General features: G+C 45.5%; 1 protein-coding gene across 3 annotated transcripts in view; it reads left to right on the top strand.

Annotated features, from left to right (window-relative positions):
• Positions 1-205: 205 nt before the first annotated feature.
• The window catches only part of CALR3 (calreticulin 3), a 15,897-nt gene continuing 3,820 nt past the window's right edge, over positions 206-12,282 (top strand). The window contains exons 1-6 of one of the 3 annotated variants that reach the window (XM_023763332.1): positions 206-355; positions 507-608; positions 3,441-3,644; positions 5,632-5,726; positions 9,028-9,216; positions 9,345-9,386. In XM_023763332.1, the coding sequence (XP_023619100.1) occupies positions 265-355; positions 507-608; positions 3,441-3,644; positions 5,632-5,726; positions 9,028-9,216; positions 9,345-9,386 (723 nt within the window). In that variant the 5' untranslated portion in view covers positions 206-264. Of the gene's footprint in view, positions 356-506; positions 609-2,721; positions 2,764-3,440; positions 3,645-5,631; positions 5,727-9,027; positions 9,217-9,344; positions 9,387-12,282 lie in introns of all 3 variants that reach the window. The other 2 variants (XM_023763331.1, XM_006099655.3) reach the window with 2 other exon arrangements.

The raw sequence follows: 12,282 nt of genomic DNA, 5'->3' as shown, positions 1-12,282 counted from the left end.
TTGAGAGGACCGTTGCCCCCGGCAACCGCACCGGGACGAAAGAGACTACATCTCCCAGCGCGCCCTGCGCCCCCGAGGACCAATAGCGTCCCATGTCACAATAGCGGGACGTCTTGGGAGGGGCACAATAGCGTGCTGGGACCAGTGATGCCTCAGATCACAATCGCGAGGCGTGACGGGAGTTGTAGTTCCGGGAAGGGTCCGGCTCGCCGCGGAGACTGCTGGGAGCAAAGGAGCGGTTACAAGAAGCATCGCGCACCCTCTATGGCCGCGCCTTGGGTCCTGTTCTGCGCCGTCTGTGTGTTGCGGGTGGTGCTGGCCACCGTCTACTTCCAGGAAGAGTTTCTAGACGGAGGTGAAAAGGCGACGCCATGGTGGCGGGGGCGTAAGCTCCCCGATTCCTTGCCGCCCAACGGAGGGCCCGAGCCGCGTTTGGCTCCGGGGTGGCTGTGGCGACGCCCCGACGGCCCCGCACCCAGCCCTGACCGATGTGTTTCCCCCCACAGAGCGCTGGAGGAACCGATGGGTGCAGTCCACCAATGACTCCCAATTCGGGCATTTTAGACTCTCGTCAGGGAAGTTTTATGGCCATAAAGAGAAAGACAAAGGTTAGTTTAGGGTTGCAGAGAAAATCAAGCTCAATGTGAAATCCCCCATAGCAGCCCTTCAAGGCTGGTGCGGCTCACCCAACACCCCCACCCCCATTCACAGGTGAGGAAACAGGCTTCGGTGGGGTTCGGCCTTACTTTTAGTTTTTCTCTTTTTTTCACTTGCCCAGCAAAACCCGCTTTGTACGCACTGGAGGGGGGCGGGGGGGGGGGGACGTCCAGGGTCTTGCCCTGCAGAGGAAAAAAACACAAAAGGATACTTCTTATTTTTTTCCTTCACTTTAAGAAGGAAAGAAAAGGAGGTAAAAGCTAAATGCTGTCAGGTGCACAGCTCTTCAGGGCACAAGAGGGTGAGTGCCTATCCCTGTGCACACAGGTCAAGCGAGGGACTCCCAGCCCTGCCCCCCTATACCCCACCCTCCACGTCCGCAGCCTCCCGGTTCTGGAACAACCTCTGTTCTGGCTGCTGCTCATTCCCGACAACCAAAGGTGGACAAGATACAGCTCGTCGACCACCTATTTGTTTTTCCTAAGCCAGCACACTTGAGAATGGTTCTAACACTTTTTAAAAATATATATATATATATTTTATTGATTTTTTGCAGAGAGGAAGGGAGAGGGATAGAGAGTTAGAAACATCGGTGAGAGAGAAACATTAATCAGCTGCCTCCTGCACACCCCCCTACTGGGTATGTGCCCGCAATCAAGGTACATGCCCTTGGCCGGAATCGAACCTGGGACTCTTGAGTCTGCAGGCCGACACTCTATCCACTGAGCCAAACCGGTTAGGGCTAACACTTTTTAATAGGGGGGAAATTGAAAGGGGAATAGTGTTTTTATGACAAGTAAAAATTACACAACATTCAATGAAATATATGAAATTTCAGTGTCTGTCGATAAAGTTTTAGGGGAACACAGCCATGCTCATTTGTTTGCACATGGTCTGTATGACTCCTTTCACTGCCCAGGCAGAATTGAGTCGTCGGGACAAAGAGCGAATGGCAGGCGAAGCCTAAAATATGTACTCTGGCCCTACAGAGAAAGCTTGCCAACCCCTGATTTAGAGGAAAAACCTACTTCTTCACCATCTTCCATTCAACCTTTATCTCGGCCCCGTTATTCCCGTGTTTCCCCGTCTGGCAGCCTCTGGTGTTCAATGGTATATGCATAGTTTTATCAGGTACATGTTGACCCAAAGAGTTGGTCAGAATTCAGGCTCTATGACAAAAGTGGAGTGAAAACAAGCAGGTGATTCTCTGAAGCTTGACCAAGGTCAGGGGTCCCACTTAGCGTCAGTTTGGTTCTCTCCACAGTGTTTTTTCTCCCTTCCGTGTGGGATCCTGAGATTGTGTGCATTTCATTCACTGCACATGGGCAAGGCACTGAGGATACCGGTTAATTTGGCCCCTTCTGTTGTGGTCTCCTGGGACCATGACATAGAAGCCATTGTTGGAAAAAGACATAGAATTTAGTCAGAAAGGCCATGGGTAGGACACAGAGGGAGATGGTGAATCATACAGCCTTAGGAATTGCCTCGATGGAAGGGGCCACACGAGGAGGAGGGGCTGCAGATCAGAGGAAGGGAAGGGTGAGGAAAGAATGAAGGACACAGAGAGGTGTGGTAGGCGGGCGTTCAGCCATGAGTTCAGGATGTATTAATACAAATGCCAAGTCCATTTATGATGACTCTCAGAGCAGCTGTGGGGGCCAGAGTACAGAGCAAGTAAGGGTAGTTATAATAAGACTGGCTCTGTTTTCAGGTGTGACGAATTTCAGTATAAGATAAGGATTTGGTACAGAGCCCAGTGGCTACTGAAAAGGGGGTTTTGGTCTCAAAGTGAACACCTAAATGCATAATACAAATATGAGATGATTCACATGACAAAGGATGGCATCTTCATAAAGAGAGCCATCACACATGACGACCATGGGCCAGCTCATCCGGCGCAGTGAAGCACTTTTTCACAGATCTGCACTCTGTCCTCCATCTGCTGTTGTGACTCTTTTTTTTTTTAATCCTCACCAGAGGGTATTTTTCCCATTGAGTTTTAGAGAGAGAGAAAGACAGAAATAACAATGTGAGAGAAACACATCAATTGGTTACCTTCTGCAGGAGCCCCGACCAGAGCCCATCTGGGGAGGAGCCTGCAACAAGGTACGTGCCCTTGACAGGAATTGCACTATCCACTGAGCTACACCAGCTAGGGCTGCTGTTGTGACTTTTTAAAAATAATTTTTATTGATTTCAAAGAGGAAGGGAGAGGGAGAGTTAGAAACATCAGTGAGGAGAGAGAATCATTGATTGGCTGCCTCTTACACCCCCACACTGGGGATGGAGCCTGCAAACCTGGCATGTGCCCCGACTGGGAATCAAACCATGACCTCCTGGTTCATAGGTCAACACTCAACCACTGAGCCATACCGGCTGGTCTGTTGTGACTCTTAAGTCACTATTTTAAGATGAGAATTAAGAAAAAGAAGTAGAATGCTTTGTATTTTAATTCAGTTGTTACACAAGCTTCCTTGTATATCCCCACCCCTTGGAAGATGAATGGAAGCAAAATTAACCTTTTATCATTAGAATGCATATTTGTCATTTAGAGCTACAGTGCTTTTATAACAGTGGTATATTAAGTACAAAAACATCTGCATGTGTCAAAGCGGTTCTGTGGCATGTCCATTGTATATTGTACAAATGAACTATAGGTGCTGGATGAATGTAAATGGTTAGGAGGTTTATTACTGCGAGTAAGAGAAAGACAGTAATTTAATTACCTGCATCACTGAGCACTGTGTCTCTCCTAATCTCTCATGAGTGTTTTTTGTTTGAAGGTCTGCAAACCACTCAAAATGGCCGATTCTATGCCATCTCTGCACGGTTCAAACCGTTTAGCAATAAAGGGAAGACGCTGGTCATTCAGTACACAGTGAAACACGAGCAGAAGATGGACTGTGGAGGCGGCTACATTAAGATCTTCCCTTCGGATGTGGACCAGAAGAACCTGAGTGGGAAGTCCCAGTACTATGTTATGTTTGGTGAGTTCAGGGAGTACAAAGCAACCGTTTCTGGTGACTGAAGATCCTGCCACCTCTGGAATCCTTAGACCAAGACTGCTAAGATGGTAGTATTGTGTATACCTGGCCAAAGGTTTTTAGTACTGTTAAATCTGTTTAACATTAAAAAAAGGCAACTGTACCATTCTATTATACTTTAGAGAAAGTTATTTGTTTAACATTAATGGAGACCCAAGTATTCTGAATATACTAGTGTCAGGAGTCAGAAAACCTTGTCCATGGGCCAGATCAGGCCACAGCCTGTATCTGTTATGGCGTGTGAGCTGCGAATGGGTTTTAACATTTTTGAATGACTGAAAAAAATCTTAAGGATATTTTTGACACATGGAAATGATATGAAACTCAAATTTCAGTGTCCACAAATGAAGTCTTATTGGCTGCAATTTCACGCAATTCATTTGCATTTTGTCAAGAGCTGCTTTCAGACAGCAATGGCAGAGTGGAGCCATTGTAACAGAGACCCTATGGCCCCAAAGCCAAAAATACGAACTGCCTTGCCCCTTACAGAAAAGACTGGCTGACCCTGGAACACATTACATGTCTCCTGACACCAGGGGAACTTGATTAAAATGTGTGCTGGCTGGGAAGAGACCACATTGGGCCACAGAAAGCAGACATGACCGAAGTGTGAGATCCCAAAGCTTTATGAACGAAGAGGATTCTGGGAAGATGGCAGAGTAGGAAGCACTAGGAATCTGTCTCCCCACCTAGACAACAGTTCTGCTGGCAGAAGCTGCCAGATTTAAATATTTTGGGACTGGAGTCCGTGGAAGGATTGCAATTTCCAGGGGAAACCGGGAAGGTTAAATTCAGTCCATTTTAGCCTCAGCACAGTAGCATATCCCCACCTCCCACCCCTAACGCAGCAGTGCAGGCGTTCCTGGAGCTTGCAGGAGCTAGGGTGGCAGAAAGGACTCTGTCCTCCAAATATTTGGGTTCCGAGCTCTGATCGCTGATTGGTGCTTCTGGTCACACAGTGGGGCAGCCTATTGGTTGTACCTCCCTCACTATTGTAATCCTCTCTGCCTCCAGCCAAGTGACTTCCAGGGGAAGTAAAGGGCCAACACCCACCCCCCCTCCATTATTTCCCCTTTCCCCTTAGGAAGCCAGACATTAAAGACTAGGACATTTATTCAGGGAAAATTAGAAAGTGACCACACATGCCCAGGGAAAGACTCAAAAAAGACCTGAGAAGACCTTAAGTTTACATCTCAGGCCGACTTGGCACAGAGACAGCCTGAAAAAATAAACACATAGCCCGAGGGGTGTGGCTTAATGATTGGGCATTGACATATGAACCTGGAGGTCATGGTTTGATTCCCAGTCAGGACACATGCCCAGGTTGCGGACTCCATCCCCAGTAGCAGGTGTGCAGGAGGCAGCCAATTGATGTTTCTCATCAATGTTTCTATCCCTCTCCCTTCCTCTCTCAAATCAACAAATGTATTTTTTAAAAAAACATTAGCCCATTTAATTGGCAAAATAGCTTTGTGAAGTCAAGATTAACTCAAGGCATAGGGAGGCTGCATAATTGCAACTGTGTCTCAAAACTGAACGAGAGCTGAGGTCAGAGCCAATCAGTGCGGCTCCAAAGCCCTCACCTGGGTGCAGGGACACTGGTCAGAGCTTCCGAGCAAGGACCCAGGCTCAGGCAGCATGTCAGGGAGGCTTTTTAGATTGTTAACCCTTTCCTTACTCTTATGCTGATTTACACTTGAGGCCAAAGTGGCTGCAGGGAACAGAGAAATGACCTGCACTGAGAACGGTATCACTTCTCAGGTGATATAAATGGGAGATATCCACTTAAATATCTCCATGTAGGTATCTGATCATTCCTGGACATGTAGGCGTCCTGTGCCTTGGATGTTATTTCAGGAGAATGGTTGGGGGTATGTTGTGGTAATGCATTATGCAAGGAAATTGAGAGCCGCTAATTTTTTTTTTGTAGGACCTGATATTTGTGGATTTGATATCAAGAAAGTTCATGTTATTTTACATTTCAAGAATCAGTATCATTCAAACAAGAAACCTATCAGGTGTAAGGTAAATTATTTTGTATTTATTTATTTATTAAATATATTTTTATTGATTTCAGAGAGGAAGGAAGAGAGAGAGAGAGAAACATCAATGATGAGAGAGAATCATTGATTGTTTGCCTCCTGCACACCCTCCACTGTGGATGGAGTCCACAACCCAGGCATGTGACCTGACCTGGAATTGAACCTCGACCTCCTGGTTCATAGGTTGACACTCAACTACTGAGCCATGGTGGTCGGGCTGATTTTTTTAAAAAATATATTTTATTGATTTTTTTACAGAGGGGAAGGGAGAGAGATAGAGAGCTAGAAACATCGATGAGAGAGAAACATCAATCAGCTGCCTCCTGCACACCTCCTACTGGGGATGTGCCCGCAACCAAGGTACATGCCCTTGACCGGAATCGAACTTGGGACCTTTCAGTCCGCAGGCCGACGCTCTATCCACTGAGCCAAACCGGTTAGGGCTGATTTTATATTTAAATCAGTGATTGTGTTAACTCTTGTCAGATAATAACATAAGTTTAGAGAGAATAGTTTTGATCTTAAAATATTTAAGTGAGCCAGGGATGGATCATAGCAAACATACCCCGTCCTGCTCTCTAGTTGAGCAGGCGCATTAGAGACACTTGTCCACTACTTTGGTTTGGTTTCTGGAGTTTTTTCCCATCAGGAGGGCACATTCACTTTTTACTGTGAGCTATGACATCGATTTATAATTTGCCCCATCAGGGTTACAACAGAGTGGTCACATTTTAACTATATCCATCATTATTAAGGAATGAAATATTCCTGATTTCATTCCTTTATTCCTGAAAATTAATTGGAGAAATGAACCTTCAAAATGCCAAAACATTTAAAATAGAAATATTTCTAAAATGAAAGCATACACTCTTATTTTTTTACCCAGGGGACCTGTGAAAATGACTCTTTAGGTCTTAGGGGCTGCTTTAGAACTCAGTGGCCCCACCTTGGGCTTCTCCAAAGAGGTGGCCTGTGTTAAGTCCCTGGCATGTGGGCCTGCAGAAGAGAAGTATGTTCTGCAGTGCCCCCCTCATTTGCATATAAGCACCAGGAAACAGGAACCTGTCCCCTGCGACATCCCAGGGCCCAGAGCTCCAATGTCAGAGGCCTGTGTGAATCTGCATGAATTTGGGCAGGAAGCCCTAGTGTATTTCATGATCATTGACAGCATGGAGTGGAAGCATCTACAACTCTCCCTCAGTCAGTCCTAACCCCAGCAGGGAGCAGTAGACCTCTTCACAAAACCCCAGTGAGTCTCCATTGGTAGCATCATCCCTCTTGGGCTCCCACCTACTGATGATGTAGTTCACTTGGATTGTGAGCTCACCCCTCACCCCATGCACCCCTCCCATAGGGCGATGGGAAGCTCGCAATCTTAATCTTCCTCCCTCCACTTAATGTTTGGACCAAAGGGCAGGTCTTTACGATTGAGCCCCAAGAAATTGTTCAGTTGCACATCAGGTGTGTGGGAGAGACACTGTGGAGGCTGTGAGGTTCAGCCCAGATCATGCCTGGGAGGCCAAAGCATGACCACCCGGGGTCAACAAGCCTACAGGGCCCTGAGAGGCACCCAAAGCTGATGAGTGTTCAGACATGTGCTGCTGTTCCTGCAATCTGTTAGAAAAATAACATCCATCTGCTGAAGGAGCACCGATTCACAGCAGCTAGTCAGCATTCTGGTCTTCCCAGGGAGGAGTACATTATTTTCATAGGGTTCTGATTCATTCTGTGATGCTGGAAAGGAACAGGCGAGAATCTGGGTACTGAGGATGTGGACGATGACTCTCAGTAGCATTACTGTTACTTAGGAAGGGAAACAAAGGTCAAGGAGGGACCAGGGCAGACTGCGGAGTCATGTTTGAATGGTTAGGGGTGAAATCCTGGCAGACATCCAGATAGAGGTGTCAGTAAGTTGTTGGAAACAGGTCTGAAGCTCAAGCAGATGGTTGTGATTAAAGATGCCTTTTGGAGCTGTTTGCATATGTATGGGAGTGAATATAATCCCCAGGAGGCTCTGCTCTTGTAGCCAAATCCTGGGAAGCCCCAGCAATGGGGCCAGGGAGCCCAAAGTGAAGTTAGGAACGGGAGTTGAGAAGAAGGCCAGTAGAGAGCAGGGGGGGGGGGGGGGCATTGGTATTCAGCTGTCACACCAAGCAGACTGCAGTGTTGATCTTGGACAAGCCATTTGCCACTGTGTGGACAGCAGTGGCCTGTCCAGCAGGGCACAACAGGCAGGAACTGAAGAAGCCTTTAGCTTTGGCTCTTGGTAGGGAGAGAATCCTCCTGACACAGACCCTTTAAGCTGGGGCAGTGGCTCCTGAACCTGCGCAGGGTCAGTGTCCCTGGAGGGCCTGTGAAAATTACTGAAGGGTCCACCAGGTTCCAGTGCAGCACGTTGGGACCCACGTGGGAACCTACACTTCCCAGTGATGCTGATGCTATGGGTTGTGCCTTGAGAAGCCCAGTAGGAGTCCCCTCCGCTATTGACAGGCAGGCATATCCTGGGCACCCTCAGCCTCCCAGGCACCCATCACTCCTTCCCCCCTCACCCCCCATCCTTAATTGCGTATTTGTTGAATACTTTCCTGTGTCTGGCCCAGGGCTTCAATCGTGACCCGGAGAGACACTGGGCCTGCCCTCACGGAGCTTCCATTGCTGGATAGCTCAGAGCATCAGAAAGTTCTCCCCTGTGTTAGAAATAGAGCGGAGCCCTGGTTGGAGTGTTGTCCCACACACCAAGGGGTTGTGGGTTTGATTTCCTGGTCAGGGCACACACCTAGGTTGCAGTTCAATCCCCAGTCAGGCCATGTATGGGAGGTAGCTGATCAATGCTTCCCCCCTCTCCTCCTCCCTTTCTTTAAAGTCAATAAACCTATCCTTGGGTGAGGATTCAAAACAAAATTATAAAAAAAGAAAAGAAATGGAGCAGACTTCATTTGGAATCTTTTAGGATATAGAACAGGAAGTAGTTTTACACATAACTTTTCATAAACGACGCCATCGTCCCATGGTTTACACCAACTGCCCCATCATAACTGCCTGTAGGATTATAGTGGGGGCCAGTATCTTTGCCCAGAAGGGAATCAGCCACTCAAGAGAAGGCTGCCAGTAGCAGGGTTCTACAAAGAGGCGATGCTTCTGTTACTCCCTGTTACAGTCCCCTATCCTACAACCCCTCTCCTTTCTGTTTATAACAAGTCTTTGACTGATGATAACTTAATCTGCATGTTTAGACCTGCCTTGAAACATCTCCCTGTCATCCTTTCCTCCCCTAAAATGTGCAGGTTGATGGCTTTACACACCTCTACACTCTGATCTTAAGACCAGATCTCACTTACGAAGTGAAAATTGATGGCCAAGTGATTGAATCCGGCAGCATTGAGTATGACTGGAACTTAACATCCCTGAAGAAGATGGAGAAGTCTTCAGCAGAGTCCAAGGACTGGGAGCAGGAGGAAGAGGACAAACTCCAGGTGTGGATTTTCCCCAAACAATTTTAGAAAGTGTGCAAGCAAAATTTGTAAGTACTAGGTCCTGTATGATTGCTGCATGGCGGGTAATCATGATGACAACAACATAATGATCAAAATGCTCTCTCTAGTGCATATGTGCTGAAACCAGCCACAGATCTGCATGCATCAAGGTATTGTGAAAAAGTTTTATAATATTTGAGATAAAAACAAGTATGGTTTGTTTTTCTTAGCAACAATTAAATGCATCCACAACCTTAAAAATTTTTTTTTGTTATTCTGCATTTGAACATGAAATATTTTTGTGGCCTCATACTTGTGATTGATGACTAAGATTCGTTAACATATAACTATGTTTCCTAGGGCTGCTAAAAAAGAGCAAATCCCTGACTTAAAGGTTTTTCTATTTCCTGGTCGGGGCTTGTGTGGGAGGCAAGCAATCAATGTCACTTTCTCACATCGATGTTTCTATCTCTCTCCCTCTCTTCCACTCTCTAAAAAATCAATGGGAAAATATCCTCAAGTGAAGATTAACAAAAATTGAACCCGGGACCCTTTCCAGCATTTCTCAAAGGACAGAAATGTATTCTCTTATAGTTCTTGACGGCAGAGTTGGAAATCAGAGTGTTGGCAGGCAGGACCACACTCCCTCTCAAGGTTCTACGGGAGGATCCTTCCTTCTCCCAGTGTCTGTTGCTTTTAGGCATTCCTTGGCTAGTATACACATCACTCCCGTCTCTCTGGCTGGCTTCATCTCCACATGGCCTTTTCTTCTTGTGTCTCTTCTGTCTCCTAAAAAGACATTTATCATTGGATTTAGGGTCCACCTGAATAATCCAGTTGATTTGCTTCAAGATCCTTATCATAATTACATCTGCAAAGACCCCCCCCCCCACCTCCTGCCCCCTTTAAGCTCACATTCCCAGATTTAGGATGTAGATAAATCTTTTTTGGAATTACCCACTACAGTCACTTTTTTTTTTCAGTCTATGTTTCTAGTTTTTTGGTTTTTTTAAATCCTTACCCCAGGATATTTTCCACTGATTTTTAGAGAGAGTGGAAAAGAGAGAGAAAGACAGAGAAATAGTGATGTGAGAGAAACACATTGATTGGTTGCCTCTTGCATGTGCCCTGACCAGGGCCTGGGCTGGGGAGGAGCCTGCAACTGAGGTACATGCCCTTGACTGGAATCGAACCCAGGACCCTTAGGTCTGCAGGCCGATGCTCTATCCACTGAGCCAAACTGGCTAGGACAGTCTATGTTTCTTTATTGTTGTAACATTTTGTTTTGAACATCAAACACTATACCAGAACCTGAGCCATTTATCTGAAGACAGTCATCTTTGCCATAACTACGAGTACTGGGCTGATATCTATAATTAATTTCTGACAACATATAACTTATTAGTGGCATTGCTATTTAATAACCAAATACTTCAGAATAGACTGAATATAATTATTAAATCAAAATGGCATCTTGTTTAGACTATTAAGTTATTTGGCAATCCTTTTTTCCCATAGATAGTTGAAAGTTAAGTTCCTTGAATTTGGAATCAGTGGTGTCCAATCAATGAGAATGCCTTCAGATTAGAGCAGATTCCCCAACATAAAAGTTTTTCCATCATATCTCAAGGGGAAAAAAAGGCAAAGTTTCTCCCTCCCTTTCTAACCTTAAAAACAAACCAAAAAATGGAGCGTTCACCTAGAAAAAGCACTTACTTTAAACAAGGCACAGAATGGCAAACAAAACAAAACAAAAAAACACCTGCAATTCCTCCTTCCCCAGCAGTTTGGGTGGAGACAGGTCCCCACAGGGCTAATCAGTCTTTCAGAAGCTCCCCTCTGGATTGGCTGTTTTATCCCTATGCTCAGACCCCTATGAGCTCCTAAACAAATTAGTTCATTATGGCATTAGAATCTGAAAACCCACCATTCTACTAGGGAGCCTGCTACTCAGATTGAATTGTAATCATTTTCTGGATCCCAACACAGCAGTGGTTCATGGTTGTCATTTGTGGTCTGGGTCAAAAAGCAGTAGGCGAGCCCGGCTGGCATGGCTCAGTGGTTGAGCCTCGACCTGTGGACCCGGTTCCATCCCTGGTCAGGGCACATGCCTGGGTTGCAGGCTCGATCCCCAGTGGGGGACATGCAGAGGGTAGTTGATCAATGATTCTCTCTCATCATTGATGTTTCTATCTCTCTCTCCCTCTCCCTCCCTCTCTGAAATAAATAAAAATATATATTTTTTAAAAAGCAGTAGGAGAGACCTAGCTAGTTTGGCTCAGTGGATAGAGCCTAGGTTCGATTCTAGTCAAAGGTATGTACCTCAGTTGCAGGCTTGAACCCCGGCCCTGGTTGACCTCGTATGGGAGGCAACCAATTGATGTGTCTCTCTAACATCGATGTTTCTCTCTCTGTGTTTCCCTCCCTCCCTTTCACTCTCTCTTAAAATCAATGGAAAAATATCCTTGGGTGATAATTAACAACAACAAAAAGCAGTAAGAGGTGACTAACTCCCATGTTTCAATTGTTGAAAAGTTAGAGTATCATGAAAAAGCTGCTAAGTTAAAAATGTTGCCCTAGCTGGTTTGGCTCAGTGGATAGAGCGTTGGCCTGTGGACTGAAGGGTGCTGGGTTCGATTCTGGTCAAGGGCACATGCCCAGGTTTCAGGCTCCATCCCCAGTAGGGGGTGTGTGGCAGGCAGCCAATCAATGATTCTCTCTCACCATTGTTTCTATCTCTCCCTCTCCCTTTCTCTCTGAAATCAATAAAAAATATATTTTAAAAATGTTTTCAATTTCTCAGTTCTAAAAGAGAAAACACCATTGTATACAACTTTTATGCTTTTATATGTATTTATCTGAATATTAATCTAAGCAATTTTTTCTTATCCATTCACTTATTCGACAACTATTTATTCAGTGCCTACTAAGCCATACACATATGTATATAGATGTGTATATATGTGTATATGTGAGTTTGTATAAACTTGTTTATATATACTTATATATTATGCATAGATTGTGTATTTAATGTGTGTGTGTATATATATATATATATATATATAT

This window comes from Myotis lucifugus, unplaced genomic scaffold (genome assembly GCF_000147115.1).
Source record: "Myotis lucifugus unplaced genomic scaffold, Myoluc2.0 scaffold_280, whole genome shotgun sequence".
Lineage (NCBI taxonomy): Eukaryota > Metazoa > Chordata > Mammalia > Chiroptera > Vespertilionidae > Myotis > Myotis lucifugus.
This window is presented reverse-complemented; position numbering and strand designations above follow the sequence as displayed.